Source organism: Echinops telfairi, unplaced genomic scaffold, assembly GCF_000313985.2.
Source record: "Echinops telfairi isolate 266 unplaced genomic scaffold, ASM31398v2 ScPeMD7_18;HRSCAF=68, whole genome shotgun sequence".
In the NCBI taxonomy this organism is placed as follows: domain Eukaryota; kingdom Metazoa; phylum Chordata; class Mammalia; order Afrosoricida; family Tenrecidae; genus Echinops; species Echinops telfairi.
Genome location: NW_022103915.1, coordinates 13,017,124 through 13,036,405, shown reverse-complemented (window position 1 = coordinate 13,036,405; position 19,282 = coordinate 13,017,124). Strand labels below are relative to the sequence as shown.

General features: G+C 55.2%; 2 protein-coding genes across 2 annotated transcripts in view; one reads left to right on the top strand and one right to left on the bottom strand.

The window, feature by feature from the left end:
* Positions 1–12,385, top strand: part of DGLUCY (D-glutamate cyclase) — a 106,571-nt gene extending 94,186 nt beyond the window's left edge. The window contains exon 12 of the mRNA XM_045288126.1: positions 11,245–12,385. Coding sequence (XP_045144061.1) covers positions 11,245–11,394 — 150 coding nt within the window. The 3' untranslated portion in view covers positions 11,395–12,385. The remainder of the gene's footprint in view (positions 1–11,244) is intronic.
* Positions 12,386–17,808: 5,423 nt separating this feature from the next.
* On the bottom strand, positions 17,809–19,000 carry GPR68 (G protein-coupled receptor 68). The gene has a single exon (XM_004698760.4). It carries the CDS (start codon positions 18,937–18,939, stop codon positions 17,809–17,811), a length of 1,131 nt encoding a protein of 376 aa, XP_004698817.1. The 5' UTR covers positions 18,940–19,000.
* Positions 19,001–19,282: the final 282 nt, after the last annotated feature.

The following is a 19,282-nucleotide window of genomic DNA, read 5'->3' as shown; positions in this document are numbered from 1 at the left end:
GTTCTGGAATCCTCAGCCAGCAGCTCCCAGAAGCCCCCAGACCCGTTTTCAGAGCCCCCCTCGGCCTCTTTGCTGTATTTCTCTGCTCTTCGCGGGGACACGTCCCGGTCCCTCTTTCTTCTCCTGTGTCCTCCTCTCCGGAACTCTGTCCCCTTCTCTGTCCTACTGCCCCTCTTGGTGTCTCTCCAATACCCCGCAGGCTGGCAGGGTCACCCCCATTTTACAAGCCAGAGAACTGAGGCTCCAGGCGATGAGAAGACTTGCCTGAGGCCAGCAAGCGAGGAGGCAGAGCTGAGAGCTGAGGCTGGGTCGGTCTGCCAGCACGGACTGGGCCAGCCCATTCCTCCAGGGGCTCCTGGTGGAGTTAGGGGTGAGCGGGAACAATGGCAGCCTCGGCAGGGAGACAAGCTGCCTTAGAGGGACCCAGAGGACGCTGGGTGCTTGCTCCACACTTCCTGGATCTGCGCTGGAAACAATGCCCATGGGCTGCCCCACATGATTCCTGACTCACAGACACAAAAGACGGACCCAAGACGTTTACCCAGCAGGGATGGAAAATTCTCCTTTCCCATTTCCACCCAGCGCTTCCTAAGTCGATGAATAATGCATGCTCCAACAAAGGCAAGAAACAACCCATACAGCAACAGCCAGGCCCTGCCTCACGCTGGGAGATGAGACGAGCCAGCTGTGGTTGGTCATTTCAGGAGCTGGGATGGAGGAGGCCAGGGGCCTGTGGAGGTACCCCTGAGCTGGCTCCTGGTGGGCGAGTCAGACATTAATAGCCAGGTTAGATGGGGGTGGGAGTGGGAGTAGGGGTGGTGGAGGGAAGGCAAAGGCAATCCAGGCAGCAGGATGTGTGGTGTGCAGGGGGAAATCTCACTGCCATCGAATCAGTGCCGACTCACAGCGACCCTCTAGGACAGGGTAGAACTGCCCCTGTGGGTTTCTGAGACTGTGACTCTTTATGGGAGCAGGAAGCCTGAGTCTAGATTCCAGTTCTGTGGGTCAGTCTATGGGGCCCCTGGGTTATCCAGAGATGCTGGGCAGAGGTGTGGCCTGAGCTCATGACCAGGCCAGATTGGTTAGGGGTCGAGGTCTACTTGGCTCTGCTCAGTGAGTCATTCGGAAGCAGGGTTGGCTGCGCACATGCAGAGCCACACACAGAGCAGGAGCAGTCTATGAAGAGAGAGAGTGTACTGTCCGACCTGTGTCCTCTCCCCGGACTCCTTCAAGCTGGCCCCGTCACATAGTCAGAGACGCTGGACTGTCGAAGATGAGCCGGCCCGAGGGTTGGAGGAAGATGAGCCCGCCCGAGGGTTGGAGGAAAACTCACCGGCAAGCGGCAAGGTGCAGCCGACACTCCATGTGTGCTGAGATTGAGGTGGGCTCGAAGCCCGTGCTGAGGAGGACCCCAGACCACAGCCTGCAGCATGGATTATCCCTCACGATTAAGAGAATAAAAATCCAGACGGGCGCGTTCAGTGCATGGGGGCGGAGTAATCTGGAAAAGGATGTCAATAATGGTTGTAGAACCCGAAGCGCCTGCTCGATGGCCCTGAGTTGTGCGTGTAGAAGTTGTGGGATTGGGAGATGCTTTGTTGAGGTGGGTACTTTTGGCACAGTGAGAAGAAGATACTAATTACATGAACCGTGAGTACAAGGAAGAAGAAAATGTTCTCGAATTGACGATGGAGATCATTGGACACCTCCTCTCGATAGGATGGAATGACGGACTTGGATGAAGTGCTAATAAAACTGTTTAAAAAAAACAAACCTTCCCAAATAGAGGAATAAGCCACATCCTGATAAAGGAAGAAACGGTGGGAGTCGTCAAGGTTTCCTTTTTCTTGGACCTACCACACCCACAGAAGCAGCAGTCAAGACACCAAACAACGCTTTGCAATGGGCACATCTGGCAAAAGACCTCTTGACAATGTCCAGAGACAAAGGCATCGCTTTGAGGCCTGAGATGCGCCTGGACCCCAAGCTGTGGCACTTTCAACCGCTTCACCTGCATGTGCAAGCTGGTGAGTGAATCGGAGACGGATGAAGTATCGATGCCCGTGAAGGATGGTGCCGGCAAGGACCATCGGACAGATCACAGATGCTGGAGGACCAAACCCCTCTGCGCTGGAGGAAGCGAAGCCAGAAAGCTCGAGGATGAACCGAGATGTCAAGACGTCACCTCACGTACTTCGCCGGAAGGACCCGTCCCTGGAGAAGGACATCGGCTTGGGAGACCGTCAGCTAGGAGGAGGAAGCCCCTCAGGAAGAGAGACGGATACAACGGCTGCCACTCCGGGCTCAAACCTGCAGTCATTCGGAAGGGGGCACAGGACAGGGCGAGGCCCACCACGAGTCCCAGTGAGACGGTCTCTCGTGTCCAGGGACAGGAACTGTGAGGACCGATCTGTTCTTGGAGCCTGGTTGTGACAGTGACAGGGGCAGGCACCATGCTGGAGAGCCCCAGGGAAGGGAGCCACTACCACCTGGTGGAAGAAAGCCCGCACCTGGTCACTCTGTCCCCAGCCCAGGGAATCCTGGAGATGGAGGGGCAGTGCCTTTCTCGGGGTCAGAGGCAGTGAGGCCTTCCAGGAGGGAGTAAGATGGGAGCTGAAGGCTCAGATGTGGAGGCCCCAAGTCCTGGGGGCTGTAGATGGAGCTTTCTCACCTGGAGGGCCCAGGTGCTGCAGGGTGGAGGTAAGGGCCTGGGGTGAGGGGGGACTTAAGGCCTCCCTGGGTATAACCAGAGAAAACCCGCTCAGCCATCTCCCCCTTACCCCTGTGGGTCCACAGGTGAAAACAGCTGGGCCAGTTTCGGCTGGGGTCCTTTTCTCCCCTGTACGTCTAGATTTTGTGGATTTCTCCCTCGGTCCCTAGCACCAAGCCTTAGTCCAAATCTCCAGCTCATCTTGGGTGAACAAAGCGGGCGGTTGGGAGGAACACAGGCCAGCTTCCTCGTTCGAGTTCCTCTTCCATCCCTGGCGTCTTGAGCAAGTCCCCGACCTCTGCGTCCCTGTCCCTCATGGAAGTCGGAGCTCACAACAGTGCCTACCCTTCGGCTTACTGTGAAGATGGAGTGAATCACTGTGTGTTGGCATGAGCATCGCATCCGGAATGGAGCTAAGCGGTGAATACATGCTCCACCTCCTCCTCCTTCTCCTCCATGATCTCATAGCCCTCCTCTGCTTGAGGCAGGCCAGGGCAGGCAGGGGTCAGTGCCAGCGGAGCCGGGCTTGGTGGCCTGCCCCAAGGAGAACTCAGGCAGCCAGAGGAGATGCCAGGGCGAAGCCAGGAGCTGAGGGTAGCCAGTGAGCTTGGGGCCTCCAGGTGCTGTGACATCACGTGGAGCAGTCGCTGTTCTTTCTGTGGCCTGGGAAGCGGTGAGCTCTTTCTCCAGCAACTGCTCTGTGCAGCCCAGCCTGGCCAGCTGGTTCTCAGGGAGCGGGGCCCCGCCGGCACCTGCCCACTCCAGACCACTGGCAGCATCCCTGCTCCCAGCCCAATGACCACCTGGCCTGTGCTGGAGATGAGGGCTGAGTGCCTTAACTTCCAGACCCTAGCTTGCACCCCAGCTGCTCCACTGCCAGCCCTCGGTGCAGGGGACCCAGGCAAAGGGCACAGGCTGGGAGGATGAGCAGGGCTGGGCCGGAAGAAGTGGCCGATGGGGCACGGGCCTTGTGATGTGAATCCCAGGAAAGACTTCCTAGACTTCTCCACCTCGGTGCAGTCTACGGGGAGCGAATGGAGCAGCCTGGCCTGCTGATAGCACAGCCTTGTCCTGCGCACGTGGCGTGTGTATGCCGAGGAGCGTGTGCATGTGCACTCATGCCAGAGCCTGGCTGCTGCTCCTCATCCACTCGATCTGCCATAGACTGAGATCGGGACACCGCACCGCACGGACTGAGGAAACAGGAGAGCGCAGACGGCAGACAGGGAGTTCGGGGAGGCAGTCAAAGGGTGGTGGCTCACGAAGGAAAGAGATGATGATTCCTTGGCTCCTGGCCCCGCTCAGAGAAGGTGCTCAGAAAGGGTTGGGTGCGAGGCTGAGCGATGGGGAGGGGTGAGTAAAGAGGTGGGTGAGCGGATAGGCAAAATGACGGATGGACTAATGAAGGGATGGGGGAAGGCAGACAGACAGACTGATGGATGATGAGCGGAGAGAGTGGAGGGAGGGTGGGTGGGTGGATACATGGATAGGCTGGCGAATGAGGGACAACTTGATAGATGGAATCGCAGGCTGGAGGCGTGGAGGGCCCTGTACTGGATACAGGGAGGGTGACGAAGGAGGAGGAATCCGTGCACAGAGGCAGGAACGTGGCCTTGTCCTGAGCTCCCGTCGTCTTCCAGCACTCTCAGCCCACCCTTTTCTTGCCGACTTTTTAAAATCTGAGGTAGAACCTACACTCAATAAACGTCTTCGGGCATTAATGGAAAGCCTGATGGGCTTTCACAGGCACCCAGGTGCACCACGAGCACCAACACAAGAGCCTCGGCATCCTTGGAGGCAGCTTGGTTCCATGCCTCTTTGAACAGCAGCATCAGCCCCCATGGTCCCAGTGTGGTCCATCGTGAGCACCCACCCCCACTCGCCTTTCAACTGAGAAGGCTTCCTGGGTCTTCCTTCTCCACCCTCCATCAATTAGGCCCCAAGCCTGGCCCACTCTACCTCATTTCGGTTTCCCGCCCCTCTCTTCTGGCCCCCCAGCCACAGTTGGGACTCTCCCGGCAGCCTCCAGAAACTGCCTCCAGCCTCTCCTGGACAGTCCTGGCACCCCACACCCCACCCACCTCCAGCAGGCCTCTTAGCATGTGATGTGGTCCTTCTGCGATTCCCAGGAATTGGCAGGCAGTCGTTGGAGGATCAAGACTTCCCCCGGGCAATGCAGAAGGAAGGCCTGATGAGACGAGTGCCGGGAAATGGAAGGAAATGGCCCCCCGGGCCCCAGAAGCACCTCCCCATAGAGAGGGTGTGACCGAGACAACGGGCAGGAAGTGCCATTCTGGGCCTGGTAGCCCCTGCAAAGGGTGGTTAGACAAAGAGCTGGCAGAGAGGCAAAAAGTCCTCAGTGGGTGCCCGCCATGGCCCTGGCTTGGCTCATTTCCTGCTGTCTTCACCTTTGACCCCAGTTGCGCCTCGTCTAGAAAGTCCTCAGCACTGTCCCCTCACCTGCGTCTTCACCAAAGGTCCACCTTCCCCAGGGAACCAGGGTTTCCAACCGGGGACAGACACATACCTGTGGTTGCCACACGTGGTGGCTTGGAAGGAAAAAGAGAACCTTCGTCAACTGTATTTGATTTTTCAGCCGGACTAGAGTCAAAGCAAAACAACTCGGAGCTAGAGACCGGGAGACCCAGCCCTGCCAATAGCAAACACCGGTCCTCTCGCCAGTCCCTACTCTGTGCCTAAGACCAGGCTAGGTGTTGGCTTGACTCACGTGATCTCAATTGATACTGCAAGTTGTTAATAAGCCTTTCCACCAATCCTGATGCTCCACTTTCGTTCAGTCCACCTTCTCAGGCCACTTGCTCAGCACACAGATTGAATAAGTACGCGGAAAGAATACGACCCTGACACAACCTTTCTTGATTTAAGCCACGTAGTCTTACCTTGTTCTGTGTGGACGGCTGCCTCTTGATCCATGCACAGGTTCTGTTCGGTTTCTCAGGTGGGAAATAACTTCGGTTCTTGGCTTCACACGAGAAAGAATTCACACTGAAGCCTGGTTTGTGATCCAAGTGGGTTTTTACGGAGGACCGAAGAAGTGTCAGGTTTTACAGTCACTGAACACGGAGTTGGCAACTCCCGGGACTGCACACCCACACGTGGCGGCCTGAGGCCAGAGAGAGACTGTGGCCTGGCCGAGCAGAAAGCGGAGAAGCAGCCCAAGGGAAAGAGAGCAGTGGTCTCCTAGTTCCGGCCTTTAGGGCCTTCAGCTGGGAGGTGTGGTCGACGGTACTGGTTGACCCCATTGGCTGAATTAAGCCCACCTGACCTATTTGGGCCCACCCAGGTGTACAGCCACCCTGGCTCAGGGACCTGAATTTGGAGCGTGCCCCTTAGCTTTTATTGCAGCGGTTCTCAACCTGTGGGTCACGACCCCTTTGGGGGTTGAACAACCCTTTCACAGGGGTTGCCCGATTCATAGCAGTAGCAAAATTACAGTAATGAAGTAGCAACAAAAACAATTTTATGGTTGGATGGTCACTACAACATGAGCAACTGTATTAAAGGGTCGCGGCATTAGGAAGGTTGAGAACCACTGCTTTATTGGCTTCCAACACCCTGTAAGTGTGTGTGTGTGTGTGGGGGGGGGTGTTGGTAAGTAAAGGAACCACCCCTGGTTCCTGTCTCTGACTACCTAACAGTTCCTCGTGAGCACAAGAAAGTGCTCTGGAATTCCCGTTGTTCGCCAGGCTATCGATAGTTTGTTATGATCCACACAGTCAATAATACATAAGCATCATTCTGGTCGTCTCTACTCTCAGCCGAGATCCATCTCATGTCAGCACTAATATCCCTCATTGCATGTTCTCTTCTGAATCTAGCCTGACCCTCCGGCAGCTCCCCGTCAATGTACTGACGCAACCATCTTCTGAATTACCCTCAGCAAAATATTATTTGCATGAGATAGTGTTTGATAATGTCTGCATTCTATTGTTCATCTTTCTTTGGCACGGGCACAAATAAGAATCTCATACAGTCAGATGGCCAGGTAACTGTCTTTCCACACAGTTCACTATTTCGTCCATAGAATCTCTCAATGAGGCAATTCAAGGCTTGACTTTTTTTCTTTTGGTTTCTTTGAGCTTGAAATATGCTGAACTTGTTCATCCCTGTTGGTGTTCTAACTCCATGTCTCTGCACACTTCCTTATGATGCTTTATTTTGTCGTCTTAAGCAGCCCTTTGAAATTTCCTTCTCAGCTCTTTTGTATCGTCAGTTCTTCCATTCATGTTAGCTCTTCTACACCAAGAGCAATTTTTATAGTCTTTCTGACCTCCATTTGGTCTTTCCTCTCTATGGAATGGCATTTTCTCCACATGTGATATTCTTGATATCATTCCACAATGATATCAATAATGCCTTCCGTCATCAGCGTTCAGTGCATCACAGCTGCTCTCCAAACCCAGTGAGATAGCCTTAAGGTCCGAGTTGGCTCTCATCGTCCCGTTCTCATTTCCTCAGCTTCACCTTGAACTTGCATCTGAGCAATGGATGGTGTGTCCCACGGTTGGCCCCTGGCCTTGTTTGATTAGTGATTTTGAAGTTCCCCATCATCTCTTCCCACAGATGTAGTCCATTTGAATCGTGTGTATTCCATCTGGTGAGGGTCATGTACATAACCAGTGTTTATTTTGTTACAGTGAAGAAGTCTTACAGAATTCTATCATGGGAGCGCAAGCTTCATTCTTACCACCAAGGCCACAGTTTCCAACTATCAACCCTTCATCTTTGTTTCCAACTCCGCTTTCCAGGCACGCGTGATTATCAATGTGTCTTGATTGCGTGTTGGATGAATTTCAGCCTGAAGAAATTGGTAGAATGCTTCAATTTCTTCATCATTTGTGTTAAAGGATGGTGTGAAAATTTGAATAGCAGTTGTAGTAACTGGTCTCCCTTGTAGATGTATACATAATAGCCTGTCACAGACAGCATTAAACGTCAAGATTGATATTTTTATCATTTGATTTGGAGCTCCTCAGATCTCATAACATTCCGTAGCTCAGTCACATCAAGCAGTGCTGTACAGTTGCCACCACAGTCAGTTTCAAAACATTTTCCTTCTTATTGAACTCTTGATATCAGCACTGCTTCATCCCCCGCTCCCCCATCATTCCCCCCAGGAACCTTTATTCCTTTTTTTTGCCCTATAATAATTTATTTTGTTTTCTACTTTTGCCACATCTTAAGACAATCAATCTATGCATTCACACACAATTCTGTTGTTCGAGCCCATCAAGTGGGGCTATACAGTCATCAATGCTATCAGCCCCACCCCCACCCCAGGCCCCTTCACTCCTCTCTCTTCCCACACCCTCATGGGTCCATTACTCCCGTTACTGTTTCCAATCTTAAATACACAAATGAACATACACAAATCTAATATGATTAATGAAGTATAACAAATAAGAAACCATAATAGTAACGGGAGGAATTATTAAAGAACTGAGGATAGTTATGTGGTTCATCAGTGCTACACCGCTCCCTGGATTTTTCATCCCTTCTGTATGGCCCTTCGAGAGGGACTGCCCAGTTATCTTACAGGTGGGTTTGGGGTCTCTACGACATCAACACCCCTTCACATCGACTTCGCTGCTTGTTTTTGAACTTCTGATATCTCTTCTCATCAACACCTCATGATCACACAGACTGATGTGCCGCTTCCATGCGGGCTTTGTTGCTTCCCTGCTAGATGGCTGCTTGCTTAACTACAAGCCTTGAATACTCAAGACGCCATTCTTTCAACAGCTGGGCACCATCAGCTGTCTTCACCACATTTGCTTATGCACCCATTGTCTTCAGCGATCGTCAGGGAGGTAGGTATCATAGAGTGCCACATGATTAAAACAAACCTTTCTTGTACTGAGAAGATTTAAGTAGAGGCCCAAAGTTCAAGATAGATCTTAAATGTTCTTTTGGAAGATAAATGTGACGTCATTCCTCTTCAATCTCTCATTCCTGTAAAGCTTTTCTGCCTAAGAGACTCTGTGGAGCCGTTCTATTCTGTCCTGGGTTGCAAGAATGGGAATTGACTCAGTGACAATGATGTGTGTGTGTGTGTGTGTGTGTGTGTGTAAGTGAGAGAGAGAGAGAGCAATGTGAGAAATTACACCGGACCCACCCGGATAATCCAGGATGAGATCAGCTGACGAGCAACTTGAATGCCATCTGTTCCCACAATTCCCCTTCCTTCTGTCCTATAACATAGTCACAGGTTGCGGAGGTTAGAACACGGGCATCATGAGAGGCCACTCATCTGCCTGTTGAGTCATTCCATGTAACTAAAATGATGCTAGAACACTGGGGTACCTGGGAGAGCGAGAACGCAGCAGGGGCAACTTGTTTTTCCAGGTCTCCAAGGTTTTCTGCCTTTGCCAGTACATCCAGAATGCTCCTTAGACAGGGGTGGCCTGGAAAGACTTCATCTTTTTCTACTTTGGGAGGGTTGTTAGGAGGACTTGACAAAGGAGAGGCCAGAGAAGAAGTGGCAGAGGCTCAGAGAGACGGGCGGACACAGTGGCTGCCACGGTGGGCAGGCGATCGGCTGGGAGCGACAGGGTACAGGCTTCCTGTCTCCTTTCTACGGCTGTTTTTAGTGGGAAAGGTTTGAGTTTTCCTTCGAGGACAGGTTTCCACCTCCCACAGGCTCACACTTCTGTAGTCTTTCCTGTGTGTTGAGAGGAGGGAGGAGAGGGGCAGGAAAGCAAGTCGTTTCCATACAGGAAGGAGATAGATGATGGCTGAAGTTGATCAGGAGCCATAAAAGGATATCCAGGTACCTGAAGCGAACCTCCAGGAGTCCTGGTTACACACTGGGCTGGGATACCCAAGATCAGCAGTTCAAAACCACCACCAGCCCGTGGGAGAAAAATAGAGCTTTCTACTCCCATAAAGAGATACAGTCTTAGAAACCCACAGAAGCAGTTCCACCCTGGCCTTTAGGGTCACTGTGTTAGTCCGGGTAGACTAGAGAAACAAAGTCACAAACACGCATTTGTGTATAAGAGGGAGTTTTACATAAAGGGTAATTGTACATTAAGAAAGCATCCCAACCCAGCCCAGTCCAAGCCCATGAGTCCCATATTAGCCCACATGTCTGATACCAATATAAAATCCTCTTCAGACTCACGAAACACATGCAGTGATGCCGAGTGCAGGAAGATCACAGGCCAGTGGGTATAAAGTCTTTGGATCCAGTGGCATTGTAAGCATCTCGGCGCTGGCAGGGGTCTCCACATGGCTCCTCCGGCTACAGAGGTCTGGTTGCATCAGGGTAGGTTCATGTGGGTTCTCCAGCTCAGGGCACTAGCATAGTTCCAAGTGTCTTGTCAGTAGAGCGTCTCCAAGGGAATGAACCGAGAGAAAAAAGGCTTCCGCCTCCAAGGAGAAAAAAGCAGATTTCCCAGAATCCTCAGAAGGTCGTGCCCACACAGAGGTCTCATTGGCTATGATCTGATTGACAGGCTAGACTGCACCCCTTCACTCGTAATCCTCAAATTGACAAATGAGTACATAACTCCCCCACTCGCTAAAAGTCGGAATAAACTCAATGGCAATGAGCAGCTAACTTCTAGAGGAAACCGCCCACCTGTTCCAAGCTGGTTTTCCAGGGGGGCGGGGAGGACGGGTCTACTAACCACAAAGTCAACAGTTTGAAGCCGCCAGCTGCTCTGTGGAGGAGAGAGGATGCTGGACAGTTGACCCTGGCCTATCGGGTTGCTATGAGTCAGAATTAACTCCAAGGCGGGAGGGGTTTTGTATTTTAACCAAATTTTTTTTTTCAAATTTTTGTTTTTTTTAAGAGAATGCGTGGAGTCAAATGCAAACACTACTCACAAATGTGTACTTGAATTTATTGTTCCTTCCCCCTCCACCACTTCTAAGGAGACAGCGCAGCTGCTAACTGAACGATGAGCAATTCTTACTCACCGGGCAGCGCCGAGGGCGAATCTGGCCGTCTGCTGCCGAAAGTTCTGTTAGGCTTTACAGTCCCTGAACACAGGCACCCTGGTGGGACCGCACACCCGCACACGGTAGCCCGAGGCCAGAGGGACCGTGGCACAGCCACGCGGAAGGTGAAGAAAAACGAGGGGGACAGGTGTTCTCACAGACCCAGTAATTTGGGGCCTTTGGCTGGGAGGCGTGGCCAAAGGTATTGGTTGACCCCCATTGGCTGAATTACGCCCACCTGGGCTTGGTTTGGGCCACCCAGATAGACTGCCCACCTGGCTTGGGCTTGACTTGGCGCATGCCCAGTAGTCTTTATGGCCGGCTGAAGCTCACCTGGCTCTCTCTCCGCAGCAACCTCCTATAGGGGTCCTCCAGTCGTGGAGAGGGACACGCCCTGCCCCTATCTTGCTACCTAACAATCCCAGCAGAGGAAAATGTCAGGGCAGTCCTACTGTGTCACGACGGGTCGTTAGGAGTCCAAACTCGGCACTCGGACCCCCCCACCCCACCCCCCCAACACACACACACACCTGCTACCTCTGCTCCTTGTTGCCGCCCCGCCCCCACAGGAAGAGACGTTCTTGAGCATCCTGATGAAGCACCGCGTGCGCAGTGGCGTCTCAGGCGTCGTGGGCATGGAGGTGGATGGGCTGCCTTTCCACGGCACCCACGCCGAGATGATCCAGAAGCTGATGGGCATCACCATGGCGCGCCCGTGACCGCCGCGCCAGTGTGTGTGGACTGCGTGCGACCTGGAGGCCATGCCTGGGCCTCGCTCGGGCGCCGTCCCCCAACGTCCCCAGCGTCCTGCCACCACAGCCTCACCCCAGAGCACTGGCCTGGGCCACAGTGGGCCCTTCCTGGTGGGAAGAAGCGCCGGTGCAGCCCTGGGCCTCCAGAAACATTTCTCGGGACTTTTAAGGCGTATCTTTGGGCTCTCATGTGCGGAAGGTGTGGTTGTCCACCCCGCCTTCCCGGGGCTTCCCCAGGCCACACGAGGTCTCATCTTAGGGTCTTCCTGCCCATCAGGTTGGGGGCGCCAGGCGGAGCCCAAGTGTAGACGTGGTCGCAGCCAAGGATGGTCCCCAGGCCGACTGGGCAAGCAAAGGGGTCCCGCAGCCTCACAGAGCCTGGGGCTTTGGCAGTGATGGAAAGAGCTATTCCTTGAGAAAGCTCTCTAGCTCAGAGTCTTTTAGGGGCTTGAATCTTACATGTCTCACCACCACCTTCTCCCGCCACAGCCCCCACCCTTCTTTAGCCCCGGCACCTTCTCCTGCACCCACCCCAGAGTCTGAGGCCTCTGCCCTCCGCCCACCCCCTCCCCATCTGCTCACCCCACCGAGGCTGGCTTCCTCCCCCCCAGGATGTGCCTGCATTTCAGTCTCTGGGCAGCCCAGCAGCATCACAGGAAATCTTTCTTGGCAACTCTAGCCAGCCTGGCTTTACCTCCCCACCAACAGAATCAGACACAGTCTCCGGTTGTCTCCTTACACTCCCCGCCCCACTGGCCGGACCCCCATCCTCCAGCATCCTGGGCCAGCTCAGCGCCCAGTCACAGCTGGCTCCTTCCCAGCCAGGGCCTCCTTCTATCTGATCTCCTTTACGCCGTGGAGCTTGATGGTTGCTTTTTCAATGTGAGCTATTTTGTGAACTAATGCTTCCGGGTGGTGAAGTCTGTGTGTGTCACATTAAAGTTGTCGCTTTAACCCATTTTATGTTCCCCGGTCTGCGTCACTGATCCCCGCCACAGTACCAGCTGTGAGGTTTCCATCGGCTGAGCTGCAGTAAGCAGGTTCCCCCCACCTTTCTTCCTGCCCTGCCCTAGTCTGGAAGTTCTGTGAGAAGCCCTATTGAGACCTCTCTGCCAGGGGTGATGCTGCTGGTATTTGAACATACCAACCACCCCCAAATTGCTGAGCCGGGCAAGGTGTCCCTGGGAGGCCATCTTCTGCCTCTCGTGACCCTCACCCTGCTGACGACATCCTCAACTAACTCTAGCCTGCTACATTCTGCTCCTCCCAGGATCCCGCCCATCGTGTGTGGCTCCCGTGTGCTCCACAGTGAACTGTGCCTCGCAGAGTCAAGAGCCAGCTGCGCCAGGCAGAGTGGCACCAGGTGGCTGAGCAGCTCAATACACGTGAAGGGCTTGCTGAAGAGTCGGGGCATCAATGAAAACACTCCAGGAGAGCAGAGCGCTTCCCCCCTCCTCTGTGGGGTCAGGGAGACATTGGGAGAGGTAGATTTGGGTCAGAAGGTGGGGCAGGAAGGTGAGAGCTTGCAGCCTGTCCAGTGGAGGGGGCGTGGAGAGCTGGCAGGTGCTCATGTACCACCTGTGCTTCCTCTTCCCGAGGAAGTCCCCCAGATCCCCTGGTGGCCTGGGGGCCACGTGACTGGGATCTGGCCCATGGGGTGTGAGTCATGGGAATAGCAGCCACTTCCAGACCTGGCCATCACCTCTCCCCCACGCCTCCCCAAGGGATTCTCGGGATGAGGTCGTCCCTTGAAATACTGATGGAAGAGAAGGAAGACCCCAAGGTAACTTCCATCCCTCGGGAAGGGACCGGCCAGACGGAGGAGTGTTTCACTGGCCTGCACGTCAACAACAGACCAGCCGTCCCTGTGTGAAGACCTTGTGGTTGGCGGGGCTCTTTGTTAGCACAGTAGAGCCCAGCCTTCCTAATAGGAGCTTGGGAGGTTTAGTCCCAAGAGACAGCCTAGAGAGTTATCTTCAAACCCCAGAACCCGAAAGCCCAAATGACTCCAGTGATGAATTCCGGGTTCCAGGACCCCCATCTGAGACACACCCTGACTCAGAAGGACCAAATCCTGGCTCTCTCTAGGCCGGACCCCCTGGAGGAGAGCAGCAGACAGGGATGTCATCTCGGCTGGAATGTTCTCCCACTCTGCTCTCGCTGGCCTAGCCACCCCCCGGCCAGTGTGTGGATAAACAGAGAGAGCTCTCCTCTTAGTAAGCAGCAGCAGTCAATAAGATAGGGGCCTAATGGCTTCTGCCATCTCCCGTCCAAGCCAGATGGGCCTTTTCCTCCGCCCACTCTCTCAGGAGCCAAAGGAATCTTCACCCCCCACCATGTCCTCATTCGTAGTCTGTTTGGAAGAAGGAGCCACCCTTCCAGAACACTCCAGGATTGTAGCAGCCAGGCCTAGAGAGAGGGATTAAGTGACTGAACTCAGACTTACATTGTAATATGACAGTTAATCCTTAGCAGTAAACACCGGGTCTGTTAGCATTGACATGCTCTTCCCGCCTCAAGGGGCTGTCAAACAGCGTGAGTCTCCCCAAGGCAGACTCGGTCACTGAGGAAAAGACAGTGGGGCTGCGGAGGGATAGCTGTCATGAGACGGTACTGTCTGATCAACCCCTTCTGTGTTAGGCAGGGATCTCCAGAGAAACAAAACCAGGAGACATTATAAGTATATATATGGATAAGTTTATATAGCAAGAAAGAATATAACAACTAATTAGTCCACACAGCAGTACAGAGGGCTCAGTTCAACTCACTTTCGTGAAACAGTTAATATACTGGAAGTCCTTCCACTCACATGGGCTGTGGGCTGCCAGGGCCAAGGTCAAGGAAGCAGACAGTAGAGTCTTCCCTCAGGCGAGGCAGGCAGAGTCTGCCCGCAGACAGCAAACAGCAGAGCGGATCAGCAACAGTCAGTAGCTTGGGAGCTTAGCAAAGTAGGCCCCCATGGGACCTTGAACTCAAGCGTGGTGACAGGATCCACCAGGCTCAAGCTCAAGCAATGCACACACCAGCAGCGTGGCGAAGCAGGTCTCGAAGGAGCCTCAAGCTCTAGGGACATGATCCATGGGTTGGCTTGGCCCACAGGTAGCACAGCACACAGGTTGAGGCAAAGAACTAGTTAAAACAGCAGCAGGATGGTCTGATTACCAAGAGGGAGATGGGATGTTGGCCATCTTTATTTATTTCAGTCATCTCCCAATCAACTGTGACCTGATTAAACTCCACCCACCTGTTCCTAGTGGCCGAGTTGGCACAATAAACCTGTCACACCTTCCTTCACTGTGGAGAGGCAGCCACCCAGGAGGTCAAAGGGGTCGTGTGCCAGGCACAAAGGAGGGACATTTGCCAAACACAAGGCTGGGCTGTGTCCTCGGGAGTGTTGTCGTTGTTAGGTGCTGAGCCGGTTCCGACCCATAGCAGCCCCATGAACAGCTGACCGAAGCACTGCCCGGTCCTGCCCCATCCTGACGACTGTTCCTATGTCTGAGCCCAGTGTCGCAGCCGCTGTGTCCGTCCATCTCGTTGAGAGCCTTCCTCTTTTTCACTGTCCCTCCGCCTTACCAAGCGTGAGGTGGTGACCAAGGTAAATGCTAGAACCTACCGAGGGGCTGGGAGGCATTCTGTGGGTCTCTCCACGAGAGAGCAGCCTCGAGTTCACTGCGGGACTTTCTCCTCCTTTGCCACTCGCTGGTGATAAGGGGCGGGGAAAGGCCTCGATGCTGTTTGGGTTTTCTATGGGAACGTCAATCCCTGGGCCTTCCTGACTCCCCTGGGTGTTTCAGGCCCCTCCAGATACCCGTGGTGGTGAAGGGCACCCTCCCCCAGTAAGGACTGCCAGGCACGCCAGCTATGGCCAGGTGATTGCTTTATTTGCAGACTGAAGTTTGCTGCATACATAAATCCATTACACAGTCCAACACACGCAGACTGGCGTAAAGGAAAAGACGGTACAAAAATTCAAGACTTGATCGTACATGGAGGTGTCCCCGGGTCATCCCCCTCCACCGCCATCGAGACAGGGCCAGGTGGTGATGATCAAAATGGGGGGCAGGGAATACTGTGGAAGGGAAGAGCCCTGTAGAACAGTGGCCATGAATTCTGCTGAGTTCAAATCCACCAGCCAGCCCACGGGAGAAAGATGAGGCAGTCTGCTTCCGTCAAGATGACAGCTTGGGAAACCCAATAGGGAGGTTCTACTCAGTCCTACAGGGTCGCTGAGTCAGAATGGACCCCATTGCAGTGGGACAGTGGCACAAGGAGGCCAGGAGCGCTCAAGCACTGCCTTCCACCAGTAGAAGCTGGACTCTCCATGACATGCGACCATTTCCAACCCGATCCTGGCCTCCACTGGAAAAGGGAAGGACACCCCCCCCCCCCCATTCAGGTCATCCGAGGATAAGGAGCTGGGGCAGGGGCTACCTACTCAAAGCCAAATGTAGCTCCCAGTCCCCCTAGACACCCTGATGGGAAGGAGAAGAGGCTAGTGGTTAAGAAGGAACATCTTGGAGGGTGGGGCAGGGAGGGGGTGGGGGATGGAGGAAGAGGGTCCTGCCTGGCCCAGCGTCAGATTTCATAAGTGTTATCCTGACTCCAGCAGCCCCTCCTTCCTCAGGCTGAAGCCCACCTAGCCTCCCGGCTCGGAGCCCCCAGACTCCCAGGCCTTGTAGGCCATGCCCCAGGAAGGCAGGGGAGGGCCTCCGGGAATCCGAAGGACCCTTGGTGTATTCCCAGACTGCTCCTGGCCTGGCACAGAAGCAAAGGCCTGGGACGGGAGCGGGCCACCCGGAGGAGACTGAAGGGTCCTCCTGGCCCTCTCCGGACTCCGGTGGCCTTGGAGAGGACAGCACTGAGAGCTGAAGCTCCTTTCTAAAACTGGGCGGGAGAGATCTCGGGTCGGGGCGCAGGACGCAGGACCCCTGTGGCAAGTCCAGTGCCCAGCCTTCCAGGACAAGACAGAGCACAGGATGTCAGTAGCCCGGGTGACAGGGCCCACAGACACGTCTCTCAGAAGGTGGGGGAGCGGAGCAGTGATGGAGAGCCCAGGGCTCCCTCTTCCCCTGGCACAGCCCCACGTAAACCACGGCGGCGCTGGTGCTGGCCCCAGCTCCGCCTCAGGGCAGGATGAGGCCAGAGGGTTTGGGTTTGTGTTGCGTGTCATGTGTGTTGTAGTTGGAGACGCAGGAGGACCCTCACCCTCCTCTCTGAGCCTGCCAGTACGTGCTGGGGGAAAGGAACACAGGGACCGTACCCTGGAGGGCAAACCTGGGGGATACCACCCGCAGTCACATGACCTTAACCTTGGTGTCTTAGCCCGTGGTTTCCATGGGGACCCCGGCAAACGAATCGTGAGCAGCATGTCCCCAGCTATACACACACACCCTGCACCCACACCCTCGTGCACACCAGCACACCCCCCCGCATGCACACACACGCACCCACCATACCCACATACACTCACACACCAAGATGTACACACCCTGAACCCACACTCCCATCCACACCAACACATACACCCCACATGCACATACCATACACCCCCACCATACCCACACGTTAACATATATACACATACTCACACTCTGCACCCACCCTCCTCATCCACACCAATATACACACCCCACATGCACCCATACATGCCCACGCACACACTCGCGCACACCATGCACACTCACGGTCACACATGTGCATGCGTGTGCACACACATACACACATCTTCAGGGCTGATGTTCCTGGGCAAGGGGAGACAGAAGCCTCGCTGGCAGGAACCCTGCAGGGAGCTCAGTAAGGACAGGGCTCAAGCCCCTGGCCTTGCACCTGAATTCTGGCTCTGACTCTGCAGGGTCACAGAAGTCGCCCCAGGAGCCCAGGGTTCAGGTCCCATCAGCCCTCAGGCTTGGGGACATCCAAGTAAAACGAGAAATTGCTCAACTCTCCCTGGGAGAGGGCGGTGCAGCTGGAGCCGGGAGGGCTCTCCGGCTGCCACCACGCCCCCTCCCCCTCCCACGCCCAACACCCGTGTTCCTCCTCCCCTGGCCCAATTCTTCCGTCTTCCTGTCCACGGAGGGGCCCCCATGTGAATGGTCATCTGTGACACTGGGGTCGCTGGAGGGCTCTGGGGAGGACACACCCAGAAACGCACCCTCATCTCCATGTGCTTACCCTCTGCCTGCCCTCCAGCGCTCCCTGCCCTCACACCACAGCTCTCCTGTTGGGAGGTCTCTGCTGACAGCAGACCCACCAGGAGCCAAACAGGCCAGAGCAGCCAGGTGGGCCCAGCATCGCCACAGCGGAAAAAGGCACCTGCAGTGGGCAAGGCCCAGCAGCCTGAGGCTCAGGCCTCCTGCCACCCCCACTGGACAGCTCAGGCTAGGCCAATCCACCCATGGGGGACCCTCCCACTCCCGGGGCACCCGGGGCCTGGAGGGCAGCCAGATGGAGCTTAGCCAGCAGCTCGGGGTCCTCGGCCTGGGCCCCACTCTTCTCAGAGGCCTCGGGGGCGTCCAGCGGGTAGGCCTCCCTGGCCCGGCTGGCCCTGGAGCAGGTGAGGAAGGCCAGGCAGGCCCCACAGAGGCGGGCCAGGTCCCTGTGGGTGGTCTCGCTGACAAAGCAGTAGAGGACAGGGTCGGCCACACAGTTCAAGCTGGTGAGGAGCAGCGAGAAGTGGTAGGCGTTGAAGATGCTCTTGGCGAAGTCGCAGCTGGCCTCCCAAAGGCTGCGCACCAGCAGCAGCACATGGTAGGGCAGGAAGCAGGCCAGGAAGATGACCACGGTGCTGAGCACCAGCCGCTGGATCTGGTCCTTGCGGCTCTTCTGGGTCCCGTGGCTGCGGCGCACGGCCCGCAGGATGCCCTGGTAGGAGAGGAGCAGCAGGCAGATGGGGAAGAGGAAACCCACCAGGAAGCGGTAGTAGTTGATGCGGCGCTGCCAGGCCTGGATGGGGTAGTGCTCAAAGCAGACGCGGTGGAGGTCCTTGTCCACCATGACCTCCTGGTGCATCAGGAAGAAGATGCTGGTCAGCAGCTCCTTGACCCAGATGGCCACGCTGATGCCCACGGCCGCCTTCAGGGTCCGGAACTGGTGGAAGCGGAAGGGGTGGGCCACGGCCAGGTAGCGGTCGATGGAGATGCAGCAGAGGAAGGCCACGCTGATGTAGATGTTCTCATAGAGCAGGATGCCGCACACCTGGCAGGACAGGTCGCTGTGCACCCAGTGGTCATGCTGGAGCACGTACTGCACCCAGAAGGGGAGCGAGCAGATGTAGAAGAGGTCGGCCACGGTCAGGTTGCACAGGTACACGCCCAGCTCATTCCGGGCCTTGATCTGCAGGTAGCCGAAGTAGAGGGACAGGCAATTGGCGGGGAAGCCCACCACCAGCACGGTGATGTAGAACACAGGGGCCAGCGTCTGGTGGATGGTGTGGTCAATGGTACAATTGGAGGAGGAGTTGTCTGCAGTGAGGTTCCCCATCTTTGGGCCGGAGAAGCCTCCCCCAATCATGGGCTCAGGGTACGAGCTAGTCTCCGTACAGCCATCTTGGTGATCCAACGTCCAACCATATTAAGGGCTGAGCACCTCGGGAGGTAGGGAAGCTCCTGAAAGTCAAATGCAGGAGAGGCTGTGAATCCTACCATGTATGCCACACCTCGTATGAGTCAAAGAGCCCTGGGCAGTGGAGTGGGTTATGGTGCTGAGCTGCTAACCACAAGGTCAGCGGATTGAGCCCACCAGCCTCTCTGAGGGAGAAAGAAGAGGCTGTTTGCCCCCATACAGATTAACGGTCTCAGGAACCATCTATGGCAGTGGTTCTCAACCTTCCTAATGCCGCAACCGTTTAATACAG

What these genes read in the sequence shown, in the direction of transcription:
- GPR68 (XM_004698760.4), bottom strand. Translation starts at nt 18,939, where the DNA reads ATGATTGGGGGAGGCTTCTCCGGCCCAAAGATGGGGAACCTCACTGCA.